At 49.8% G+C, this 13,257-nt stretch overlaps 1 protein-coding gene across 1 annotated transcript; it reads left to right on the top strand.

The window, feature by feature from the left end:
• Nucleotides 1-4,893: 4,893 nt before the first annotated feature.
• Nucleotides 4,894-7,091, top strand: LOC120943099. The gene is made up of 2 exons (XM_040356213.1): nt 4,894-5,633; nt 5,898-7,091. Exons 1-2 carry the CDS (start codon nt 5,500-5,502, stop codon nt 6,598-6,600), a joined length of 837 nt encoding a protein of 278 aa, XP_040212147.1. The 5' UTR covers nt 4,894-5,499; the 3' UTR covers nt 6,601-7,091.
• Nucleotides 7,092-13,257: the final 6,166 nt, after the last annotated feature.

The raw sequence follows: 13,257 nt of genomic DNA, 5'->3' as shown, positions 1-13,257 counted from the left end.
GTGCTTCCCATATGTGCGAGCGTGGCTCCCATATGTGCAGACATGGTTCCCATATGTGCGGGCGTGCTTCCCATATGTGCAGGTGTGGTTCTCATATGTGCGGGCGTGCTTCCCATATGTGCGGACGTGGTTCTCATATGTGCGGGCGTGCTTCCCATATGTGCGGACGTGCTTCCCATATGTGCGGACGTGCTTCCCATATGTACGAGCGTGGCTCCCATATGTGCAGACATGGTTCCCATATGTGCGGGCGTACTTCCCATATGTGCAGGTGTGGTTCTCATATGTGCGGGCGTGCTTCCCATATGTGCGGACGTGGTTCTCATATGTGCGGGCGTGCTTCCCATATGTGCGGACGTGGTTCCCATATGTGCGGACGTGGTTCTCATATGTGCGGCGGTGCTTCCCATATGTGCGGTCGTGCTTCCCATATGTGCGGTCGTGCTTCCCATATGTGCGGTCGTGCTTCCCAAACGTGCGGGCGTGCTTCCCATACGTGCGGGCGTGCTTCCCATACGTGCGGGCGTGCTTCCCATACGTGCAGGAGTGGTTCCCATACGTGCGGACGTGGTTCTCATATGTGTGGGCGTGCTTCCCATATGTGCGGACGTGGTTCCCATATGTGCGGCCGTGCTTCCCATATGTGCGGACGTGGTTCTCATATGTGCGGCGGTGCTTCCCATATGTGCGGTCGTGCTTCCCAAACGTGCGGGCATGCTTCCCATACGTGCGGGCGTGGTTCCCATACGTGCAGGCGTGCTTCCCATACGTGCAGGAGTGCTTCCCATACGTGCGAGCGTGGTTCCCATACGTGCGGGCGTGCTTCCCATACGTGCGGGCGTGGTTCCCATACGTGCGGGCGTGGTTCCCATACGTGCGGGCGTGGTTCCCATACGTGCAGGAGTGCTTCCCATACGTGCGAGCGTGGTTCCCATACGTGCGAGCGTGGTTCCCATACGTGCGGGCGTGCTTCCCATACGTGCGAGCGTGGTTCCCATACGTGCGGGCGTGCTTCCCATACGTGCGAGCGTGGTTCCCATACGTGCGGGCGTGGTTCCCATACGTGCGGGCGTGGTTCCCATACGTGCGGGCGTGCTTCCCATACGTGCGGGCGTGCTTCCCATACGTGCGGGCGTGGTTCCCATACGTGCGAGCGTGGTTCCCATACGTGCGAGCGTGGTTCCCATACGTGCGGGCGTGCTTCCCATACGTGCGGGCGTGCTTCCCATACGTGCGGGCGTGGTTCCTAGCCCGGGGTCCAGTGCGTTCCTGTACTCTGGTTCAGGTGCGAATCAGAGTTTTTGCCTAAATTTGGACCTGACCCGGAGCCAAGCACGCACAGGACCCCTTTGGAATGCGGACTGCGGCTGCCCTGGATGTGTGAGAACGAGCTCCATTGAGAGTCTGTCACACTCGCATGTCATGCCAATTAGTTTTATTTTACATGCCGAAAAATGAACATGTGTACGCGGCATGAGAAGTAAACAAACGGAGTTAAAGTGACCCTCTGCCGTTGCTCTTGCTATCCAATCTAACAATACCTGTACCCCGAGTCTATTGTAAGTCTTATAGCCAGATTCACGTAGAGTTGCACCGGCGTATCAGTAGATACGCCGTCGTAACTATGAATCTGCGCCGTCGTATATTTAAGCGTATTCTGGAAACCAGATGCGCTTAAATTAGGCTAAGATACGAGCGGCGTAAGTCTCCTACGCCGTCGTATCTTAGGGTGCATATTTAAGCTGGCCGCTAGGTGGCGCTTCCGTTGTTTTCCGCGTCAAATATGCAAATGAGCAAGATACGCCGATTCACGTACGTACGTACGTACGTACGTACGTACGTCCGTCGCAATTAGTTACACCATTTACGTAAGACATACGCCGGCGTAAAGATAAAGCTGCTCTCTAGGTGGCGCAGCCCATGCAAAGTATGGACGTCGGAACAAGCGTATCTTTTTACGTCGTCTGTGTAAGTCGTACGCGAATGGGGCTGTGTGTAAGTTACGTTCACGTCGTAGGCAGTGTTCGACGTATCTTAGGCATTCTATCCGTCGCATGCGCTCTGGGATACGTCCACGGATGGCGCATGCGCCGTACGATCAAAACGTCAATTACGTGGGGTCATGCCTTATTAACATAAAACACGCCCACCTTTTCCCAATTTGAATTAGGCGCGCTTACGCCGGGACATTTGCGCTACGCCGCCATAACTTAGGACGCAAGTGCTTTGTGAATACAGCACTTGCCTCTCTAACTTGCGGCGGCGTAGCGTAAATGACCTGCACTACGCCGGTACAAAGAAGCGCTGCTCTACCTGAATCCGGCTATATGTATTGCTACAAACTCTTTGTTATCACGCTCTTTGCTTTCAGAGAGGTCAGATCTGCAGCGTCTGTGTATCTCTCTGCCTGGATACAATGACATCATCCCTACTTTTCCTGATCGAGACGATTGCACATCGTTCAACACTTAATGACCACTGTGTGAGCTTTGAATGTTGATGAGAAAGAATCTAGATCTGCACCTGAGTTGTCTGTACATGGGCCGACCTAGAGCTTTCTTTTTTATTTTTACTGAAATTATAATTTTTTTCATAAATAAATACATGTATTTATGAAAAAATTATAATTTCAGAAAAGAAAAAAAAAGAATTAAAGGCTAGGTTCACCCTTCGAAAATAATAAATGCACATATTTTTTTGCAGGAAAAAAATTTGCATTTATTGTGGTGTGATGGCAACATATACTGCGGAAACCACTTCACCCCCCGGGAAGAAATGGCTGCCAAATGACCGGGCGCCACTTTTTGCGATTCGGCACTGGCTTTCGCTTTAACTGACAATTACGCGGTCGTGCGACGTGGCTCCCAAACAAAATTGACGTCCTTTTTCCCCACAAATAGAGCTTTCTTTTGGTGGTATTTGATCACCTCTGCATTTTTTTTATTTTTTGCGCTATAAACAAAAATAGAGCGACAATTTTGAAAAACAAAACAATATTTTGTATTTTTTGCTATAATAAATATCCCCAATTTAACCACTTCCGGACCGCCGCATGTACATATACGTCGGCAGAATGGCACGGACAGGCACATTGGCGTACATGTACGTCCCTGCCTAGACGTGGGTCGGGGGTCCGATCGGGACCCCCCCCGGTACATGCGCGGTTCCCGTGGCTTCAGGAGCGGTCCGGGACGAGGGCGCGGCTATTCGTTTCTAGCCGCCCCCTCGCGATCGCTCCCCGGAGCTGAAGAACGGGGAGAGCCGTATGTAAACTCGGCTTCCCCGTGCTTCACTATGGCGGCGCATCGATCGAGTGATCCCTTTTATAGGGAGACTCGATCGATGACGTCAGACCTACAGCCACACCCCCCTACAGTTGTAAACACACACTAGGTGAAGCCTAACTCCTACAGCGCCCCCTGTGGTTAACTCCCAAACTGCAACTGTCATTTTCACAATAAACAATGCAATTTAAATGCATTTTTTGCTGTGAAAATGACAATGGTCCCAAAAATGTGTCAAAATTGTCCAAAGTGTCCGCCATAATGTCGCAGTCACGAAAAAAATCGCCGCCATTAGTAGTAAAAAATAAATAAAAATAATAAAACTATCCCCTATTTTGTAAACGCTATAAATTTTGCGCAAACCAAACAATAAACGCATATGGAGATTTTTTCTTACTAAAAATAGGTAGAAGAATACGTATCGGCCTAAACTGAGGGGAAAAAAAATGTATATATATTTTTGGGGGATATTTATTATTGCAAAAAGTAAAAAAATATTGAATCTTTTTCAAAATTGTCGCTCTATTTTTATTTATAGCGCAAAAAATAAAAACGACAGAGGTGATCAAATACCACCAAAAGAAAGCTCTATTTGTGGGAAAAAAAGGACGCCAATTTTGTTTGGGAGCCACGTCGCACGACCGCGCAATTGTCAGTTAAAGCGACGCAGTGCCGAATCGCAAAAACTGCCCGGCTCCTTTACCTGCCTAAAGGTTCGGGTCTTAAGTGGTTAAGTGTGTCCTAGGGAGTGATTCTAACTGTTAGGGGCATGGCTTAGTGTGACACGTCGCTGATCCCGATGAGAGGAAGCAGAAGATCAGTGACACGTCGCTAGGCAGAACAGGGAGATGCCTTGTTTACAAAGGCGTTCTGCTGTTCTGTGACTCGATTTGCGGGACACTGGCTGACGTCGAGTCCGTGGGTCCCACGTGCACGGAGACTGCTGCAGGCGTGTGCGCGCCCGCTAGGGGGCAGGTTTTTAGCAACGTATGTATACGTTGCTTTGCCTGCCCGTGCCATTCTGCCGACGTAAATCTACGTGACGCGGTCGCGTGTGGTGGCAACATCTACTGTGGACATCAGTTATCTGGTTGCTGCTGCGTCTCTCCTCCATATTCCAGGCTTTACACAAGAAGGAGCGCAGTGGGGAGTATATTGGACACAAGGGATCAATAAAGGACTCTATGCACAGATACCATTGGATAGGACTGCGGGAGGAACGGCACCGGTCACTTTATATAACTCCTGCAGCTTCGTGATTTGACCCTCCTGGATTGCATTACAGCCGTAAAAAAAATAAACCATTTTAATTGGTTCCTCAAACGCCTGGGAATTTATGGTCCGAATCTGAGAGATCGGCTTTCTGTGGTCACTGCCAAGCTGAGTTGTATCCGGGCTCCCCCCTCCCCCTCCACAAAGCCATAGGATGGTGTCACTCTCATGTCTTCTCCGGACTGAGGACGGGATTGGGGGGTCCGGCTGGGAGAAAGTGACACCCTTGTTATGGCTTTGTGGGGGGTCGGGGACACCAGAGTCCGCTGGAGTTGGGGGGTAATATTGCAAGTGTCCTTATTTATCCCCTCCCCCTCCCTTATTGGCCTGACTTAGTGTGAGGAGAGTTATTGGAGAGAAGTGTCAAAGGTGGGGGCCCCGGAGGGCTCATAATTCCTCCCCCATCAGCTGCCCGAGGTCTGATTATTCCTCCCCTATCAGCTCCCTGAGGTCTGATAATTCCTCCCCCATCAGCTGCCTGAGGTCTGATAATTCCTCCCCCATCAGCTGCCTGAGGTCTGATAATTCCTCCCCCATCAGCTGCCTGAGGTCTGATAATTCCTCTCCTATCAGCTGCCTGAGGTCTGATAATTCCTCCCCCATCAGCTGCCTGAGGTCTGATAATTCCTCCCCCATCAGCTGCCTGAGGTCTGATAATTCCTCCCCCATCAGCTGCCTGAGGTCTGATAACTCCTCCCCCATCAGCTGCCTGAGGTCTGATAATTCCTCCCCCATCAGCTGCCTGAGGTCTGATAATTCCTCCCCCATCAGCTGCCTGAGGTCTGATAATTCCTCCCCCATCAGCTGCCTGAGGTCTGATAATTCCTCCCCTATCAGCTGCCTGAGGTCTGACAATTCCTCCCCTATCAGCTGCCTGAGGTCTGATAATTCCTCCCCCATCAGCTGCCTGAGGTCTGATAATTCTTCCCCCATCAGCTGCCTGATGTCTGATAATTCCTCCCCCATCAGCTGCCCGAGGTCTGATAATTCCTCCCCTATCAGCTTCCTGAGGTCTGATAATTCCTCCTCTATCAGCTGCCTGAGGTCTGATAATTCCTCCCCCATCAGCTGCCTGAGGTCTGATAATTCTTCCCCCATCAGCTGCCTGAGGCCTGATAATTCCTCCCCTATCAGCTGCCTGAGGTCTGATAATTCCGCCTCTATCAGCTGCCTGAGGTCTGATAATTCCTCCCCCATCAGCTGCCTGAGGTCTGATAATTCCTCCCCCATCAGCTGCCTGAGGTCTGATAATTCCGCCTCTATCAGCTGCCTGAGGTCTGATAATTCCTCCCCCATCAGCTGCCTGAGGTCTATTAATTCTTCCCCCATCAGCTGCCTGAGGTCTGATAATTCCTCCCCTATCAGCTGCCTGAGGTCTGATAATTCCTCCCCCATCAGCTGCCTGAGGTCTGATAATTCCTCCCCCATCAGCTGCCTGAGGTCTGATAATTCCTCCCCCATCAGCTGCCTGAGGTCTGATAATTCCTCCCCCATCAGCTGCCTGAGGTCTGATAATTCTTCCCCCATCAGCTGCCTGAGGTCTGATAACTCCTCCCCTATCAGCTGCCTGAGGTCTGACAACTCCTCCCCCATCAGCTGCCTGAGGTCTGATAACTCCTCCCCTATCAGCTGCCTGAGGTCTGACAATTCCTCCCCCATCAGCTGCCTGAGGTCTGATAATTCCTCCCCCATCAGCTGCCTGAGGTCTGATAATTCTTCCCCCATCAGCTGCCTGAGGTCTGATAACTCCTCCCCTATCAGCTGCCTGAGGTCTGACAACTCCTCCCCCATCAGCTGCCTGAGGTCTGATAACTCCTCCCCTATCAGCTGCCTGAGGTCTGACAATTCCTCCCCCATCAGCTGCCTGAGGTCTGATAACTCCTCCCCTATCAGCTGCCTGAGGTCTGACAATTCCTCCCCCATCAGCTGCCTGAGGTCTGATAACTCCTCCCCTATCAGCTGCCTGAGGTCTGATAACTCCTCCCCTATCAGCTGCCTGAGGTCTGATAACTCCTCCCCTATCAGCTGCCTGAACTGGTGCTGATTTCACACGCTGTCTTCCAGCTCCCCCATACGGAAGCCCTGTGGATGTTTACATTCCTCCTGACTGCAGGGCTTTGTCCCGTTACCCTGTCAGGCACTGGATAGAATAGAAGCTGTCACACCTCAGGTGACCCCCGACCCCCCGGGTCCCGTCCATCGTCCGACACATTGCACATTTATGATCATAGAAGACTGTGTGGGCTCTGCATACACCTCGCTGTGACAGGTTCTCTTTAGCATTGGTGAGTAGATTAGGTGAGGCTCCTATTATATCCCCCTCATTGATATATATTGTGTGTGTGGATGTAACCCCTCCCCCCCCCCCCATGTGACATGTGTGATGTGACTTTGCCGTGACCCCCTCATTGTGATGTAGAAGAAACCAGGCTGACCGTCTTTTCTGGGGTCACCGGACAGGGATTCGGGGGTTGGGATCGTTGTTTCCTACTATGACACTGCCTGAATTTTAAAGAATAAAATCCACTTATAAAATGTGCGACTCCGAGTTTTTCTTTTTTTATGTTGAACGCGATCGAAACTTCAACTCTGAAATTTGAATGAAGTGATCGTAAACCGTTCCCTACATCCATTCAACGTGCAGAACTTATACAGCTTGGGCCAGATCCGCGTAGATCGGCGTAACTTTAAACGGGCGCAGCGTATCGTAGTTACGCTACGCCGCCGCAACTTTGAGAGGCAAGTGCCGTATTCACAAAGCACTTGCCTCTAAAGTTACGGCGGCGTAGCGTAAATGTTTCCGGCGTAAGCGCGCCTAAATCAAACGAGGAACAGGGGCGGCGTGTTTTATGTAAACTAAGCATGACCCCGTGTAAATGACGCTTTTTTCGAACGGCGCATGCGAATCACGTCGAATTTTCAAATTTAATTACGCCCGCTCAATGCCTAGACGACGCAAACGTAATTTACGCAAAGCCCTATTCGCGAATGTTTTACGCAAACAACGGAAAATTAGACGCTGGCCCGACGTCCATACTTAACATTGCGTACGCCTCATAGACACAGGGGTAACGTTACGCCAAAAAAAGCCTTACGTAAAAAAAAATGCGCCGGGCGGACGTACGTTTGTGGATCGGCGTATCTAGCTAATTTGCATACTCTACGCGAAAATCAACGGAATCGCCACCTAGCGGCCAGCGTAGATATGCACCTAAGATCCGACGGCGTACGTCAGTTGGATCTAGCATCGTAGTTACGCTACGCCGCCGCAACTTTGAGAGGCAAGTGCCGTATTCACAAAGCACTTGCCTCTAAAGTTACGGCGGCGTATCGTAAATGTTTCCGGCGTAAGCGCGCCTAAATCAAACGAGGAACAGGGGGGCGTGTTTTATGTAAACTAAGCATGACCCCACGTAAATGACGCTTTTATCACGTCGAATTTTAAAAATTAAATTACGCCCGCTCAATGCCTAGACGACGCAAACGTAATTTACGCAAAGCCCTATTCGCGAATGTTTTACGCAAACAACGGAAAATTAGACGCTGGCCCGACGTCCACACTTAACATTGCGTACGCCTCATAGACCCAGGGGTAACGTTACGCCGAAAAAAAGCCTTACGTAAACGACGTAAAAAAAAATGCGCCTGGGCGGACGTACGTTCTGAGAATCTGCGTAGCTAGCTACTTTGCATACTCTACGCGGAAATCAATGGAAGCGCCACCTAGCGGCCAGCGTAAATATGCACCTAAGATCCGACGGCGTACTAAGACGTACGTCAGTCGGATCTAGACCACATTCAGGCGTATCTTGTTTTGTGGATACAAAACAAAGATACGCGGCGTATCAATAGATACGCCGCCGTAAGTTCTTCGTGGATCTGGGCCCATGTCTTATGCCCCGTACACACGATTGGAATTTCCGTCGGGATAAACTCCGACTGATTTTTCTGAAGGAATTCCGCTGAAGCTGTCTTGCATACACACGGTCACACCGAATTTTGACCACCAAGAACGCGGTGACGTAAAACGCTACGACGAGCCGAGAAAATTAAAGTGGATGTAAAGCCCTCTCATCCCTTCTAAACTCCTCCCATAGTGCTGATCTATAAGGATATAGATGCCTCCTGCATGTATCCTTACCTGTCACATGTCTCCCCTCTGTCTGTTATAAGAACTGGAAAACTGCAGATTCTGTGGGTGGATCTGTTGTCTGGAGCTCGGTGGGTGGAGTCGTGATGTCAGTAGACTCTCCGCCCACCTCTACACTCCCCTTGTCAACATGCATTGTCTCCTGTGTATTCCTTACACTGAATTCTGCTGTGATCACTAACATCCAGTCAAAATCCAGAAAAGTAACCACATGACTTCAGAAAAGGAGTGGGGGTGGGGATTAAAAAATAATGCCTGTCTCCAGGCTAGTGCATGAGATATGTAAACTTTAAGTTCAATGCTTCCGAGCATGCGTCGACTTGATTCCGAGCATGCGTGTTTTTTTTTTCTCTGTCAGAGTTCCCTACAGACGAACGGAATTTCCGATAGAATTTTTTTTTGTGTTTGCGTTTGGCGCCTCGGTCGAGCTGTGCAGAGCCGGATTTCCGGTGTGTTCGGCTCCTCTCCCGTGGCTGCGGGCGGAGCCTAGCCGAGTGCGCAGTACACTCAGCTCGGCTCGGTCTTTGTCGGTGGCGCTCAGAGACAGCGGGGATCGGCGTATAACATGCCCCCACGATTTCCTCCTGATTTTAAGGGGAAAAAAGTGCACGTTATACGCCGATAAATACTGGCCCAGATTCAAGAAGCTATTGCGCTATGGTTGCGCGGCGCAATAGCTGTTTTGCTCCCGCATAGCGAATGCCCCTGATTCAGGAACATCGCTACGCGGACTGCAGCCTAGGATATGACAGACATAAGCCTCCTTATGCCTTCATATCTCAGGCTGCATTCTTGCGTTGGCCGCTAGGGGGCGCGGCCATTGTGATCTGTGTATAGTATGCAAATTGCATACTAACACCGATTCACAAAAGTTGCGCGGGCCCTGCGCACGCAAGGTACGGAGTTTCCGTACGGCGACTTTAGCGTAAGGCTGCTCCTTCTCATAGTAGGCACAGCCAATGCTAAAGTATAGCCGCCCTTCCCGCTCGTGAAATTTAAATTTCACGTCGTTTACGTAAGTGATTCGTGAATGGCGCTGGACGCCATTCACGTTCACTTAGAAGCAAATGACGTCCTTGCGACGTCATTTGCCGCAATGCACGTCGGGAAAGTTTCCCGACGGAGCATGTGCTGTTCGCTCGGCGCGGGAGCGCGCCTAATTTAAATGATTCCCGCCCCCGGCGGGATCATTTACATTAGGCGCCCTTACGCAGGTCTAATTAGCATAGCGCCCGCGCAATTTACGGAGCTACTGCTCCGTGAATCGCGGGCAAATCGAAATATTTGCCCTTTGCCCACGCAAATATTGCGCGGATCTACCTGAATCTGGGCCACTGTGTATATTTTTTGGGGGATATTTATTATAACAATAAGTAAAAAATATTGGATTTTTTTCCAAATTGTCGCTCTATTTTTGTTTATAGCGCAAAAAAAAACCCCGCAGAGGTGATCATACCACCAAAAGAAAGCTCTATTTCTGGGGGAAAAAAGGATGCCAATTTTGTTTGGGAGCCACGTCGCACGACCGCGCAATCGTCAGTTAAAGCGACGCAGTGCCGAATTGTAAAAAGGGCTCTGGTCGGGAAGGTGGGGGGGGGGGTAAATTCTTCCGGGGCTGAAGCGGTTAAAGGGAGGCCAGGGCTGGGTGGGAAGGGGTTAAGCCGTGTACACCCTTCTCTAGGTATACAGTATTTTGTTTATATTTTACTGTATACCCAGCAACCTATTTTTAGAGCTACATTTAGAGGAGCGAGTATTGGCTATAAATACCGCTGTCATCCAATCCCTGCTCTGGCTCGCCCTCCTCCTCCTCCTCTATGTGCCGACACAGCGATCTGGACTCCAGATGTCACCCAAAGAAAACACAGATAGCCAGATTCAGAGAGACTTAGGCTGGCGTATCAGTAGATACGCCGGCCCAAGTCAGAATTTGCGTCGGCGCTAATTTAAGCGTATTCCGGTAACCAGATACGCTTAAATTAGGCTCAGATACAAGCAGCGTAAGTGTCTTACACCGTCGTATCCTAAAGTGTAATTTTTAGGCATGCCGCTAGGTGGCGCTTCCATTGCGGTCGGCGTAGAATAAGTAAATCACTAGATACGCCTATTCACGAACGTACGCCCGGCCGACGCAGTACAGATACGCCGTTTACGTAACGCATTAGCAGGCCTAAAGTTATTCCATCAAATAGCTGGAATAGTCAATGTTAAGTATGGCCGCCGTTCCCGCGTCGAAATTTGAAAATGTTACGTCGTTTGCGTAAGTCGTTCCGTGAATAGGGTTTTTACGTCCACGTCAAAATCAATAGGACCGTGCGGCGTACTCAGCCGCAATGCACACTGGGATATGTAGGCGGACGTAAAATACGTCAATCACGTCGGGTCAAGCTCCATTAACATAAAACACGCCCCCTCAGCCGAATTTGAATTAGCCGCCCTTACGCCCGATTTACGCTACGCCGCCGTAACTTAGCAGGCAAGTACTTTGTGAATCATGTACTTGCCTCGCTAAATTACGGCGGCGTAGTGTGAATGCCATACGCTACGCCGTCGCAACTATGCGCTCGCCATCCTGAATCTAGCTAAAGCTCCATTCACACCTAGGCGTTTTGTCGCCTGTAGCGCGACGCTATTGCAGCCTGAAATACGCTGGAGCGGTGATTTAACATTGTCGGCTATGGAGATGGTTCACATCTCCACGCCGAACGCCAAAACGCTGTACGCCTGAAGCTCAAAACAAGTCCCGGACCCTTTTTTTCAGGCGGCTTTCGGCGTTCGGCATAGCCGACAATGTTAATCACCCCTCCGGCGTATGTAAGGCTTAAAAAACGCCGCATTTTGTCGCGGCAAATCGCGGGACAAAACGCCGCAATTTGTTGCGGCTAATTGCGGTAAAATACGCCACGTTCAGGTGTGAATGCAGCCTAAGACTGTTTTCAGCCAGTGAGGAACTACAAGTCCCAGTTCTTGGATACCAGGGTACCTATAATAAAGTGGAACAATGGGCCCATAGTCTACAAAGAGAGCCGGGAACAATGTAACTGATAGCCACACAGGAAGTCATCAGATCACATGATTTCTAGCAGGATCACCGGGTATTTATGGGCACTTGCTGAACAAAATAGTATAATTACCAGACCAAGCAGGAGCAAATAAGAGAAGATCATTGTTGGGGGAGTGACATGTCTTATAAAGTCTTAAAAAAAAGCGAACGCATACGCGAGTAGCGCCCGCATATGAAAACGGTGTTCAAACCACACATGTGAGGTATCACTGCGATCGTTGGAGCGAGAGCAATAATTCTAGCCCCAGACCTCCTCTGTAGCTCAAAAGATGCAACCTATAGAATGTTTTAAACGTCGCCTATGAAGATTTTTAAGGGTGAAAGTTTGACGCCATTCCACGAGCGGGCGCAATTTTGAAGCGTGACATGCTGGGTATCATTTTACTCGGCGTAACATTATCTTTCATAATATATAAAAAAATTGGGCTAATTGTACCGTTGTCTTATTTTTTTAATTCAAAAAAGTGATTTTCTTTCCAAAAAAAGACCGCTGCGCAAATACGGTGTGACAAAAAGTATTGAAATGACCACCATTTTATTCTCTAGGGTGTTAGAAAAAATATATATTCTGGGCCTGATTCACAGCGGAGATACGCCGTCGTATCTCTCAGAGTATCTATGCGGCTGATTCATAGAATCAGTTACGCATAGATATCCATAAGATCCGGCAGCTGTAATTGTTTTACACTGTCGGATCTTAGGATGCAGTACCGCGGCCGCCGCTGGGGGGAGTTCGCGTCGTAAACCAGCGTAGGGTATGCAAATTAGGAGTTACCGCGATCCACGACGGTTTTTAGCGTTCGCTACGTCACCGCTAGTCTAGTTTCCCGTCGCAAAGTTAGTCGTCGTTTTGGGTGCCTTAACTTTACACAGCACACGTATGTGCTGTATAAAGTATGGCCGTCGTTCCCGCGCCAAAATTTAAAAATCAATGTCGTTTGCGTAACACGTCCGGGAATACGGAAGTACGCTACGCACGTCGCCTTTTCGAAAAAATGACGTCACTTCGCGCAAAGCACGGCGGGAGTTACGAAACGGAGCATGCGCAGTAGGTCCGGTCGCGGGAGCGCGCCTAATTTAAATGGCACACGCCCATTTAAATTACGCGGGCTTACGCTGGAGGCCGCCGGCGTAGTTTTCATCGCAAGTGCTTTGTGAATCAGGCACTTGCGATGAAAACTTGCGGCGGTGTAACCTATCTACGATACGTTACGCCGCCGCACTTCTACCTGAGTCCGGCCCATAATGTTTGGGGGTTTTAAGTAATTTTCTAGCAAAAAAACAGTTTTAGTCTTGTAAACGCCAAATCTGAAAAACAGCCTTAAGTGGTTAATCTTCACTTTAAATAATTTCCCATCATCCCCTGCATGCCACCATGATTTTATCTCAGGCTGAGAACATTTATGCAGGCACACAGCGACCCAAATAACTGGATCGTTTGTATTTTTATCGGTGTTGCCCTTTAACCACTTCCCGACCGCCGCATG

The sequence above is a fragment of the Rana temporaria genome, chromosome 6, assembly GCF_905171775.1.
Source record: "Rana temporaria chromosome 6, aRanTem1.1, whole genome shotgun sequence".
In the NCBI taxonomy this organism is placed as follows: Eukaryota; Metazoa; Chordata; class Amphibia; order Anura; family Ranidae; genus Rana; species Rana temporaria.
Note: the sequence above shows the minus strand (reverse complement) of the source record. Positions and strands in the feature narration are given on the sequence as shown.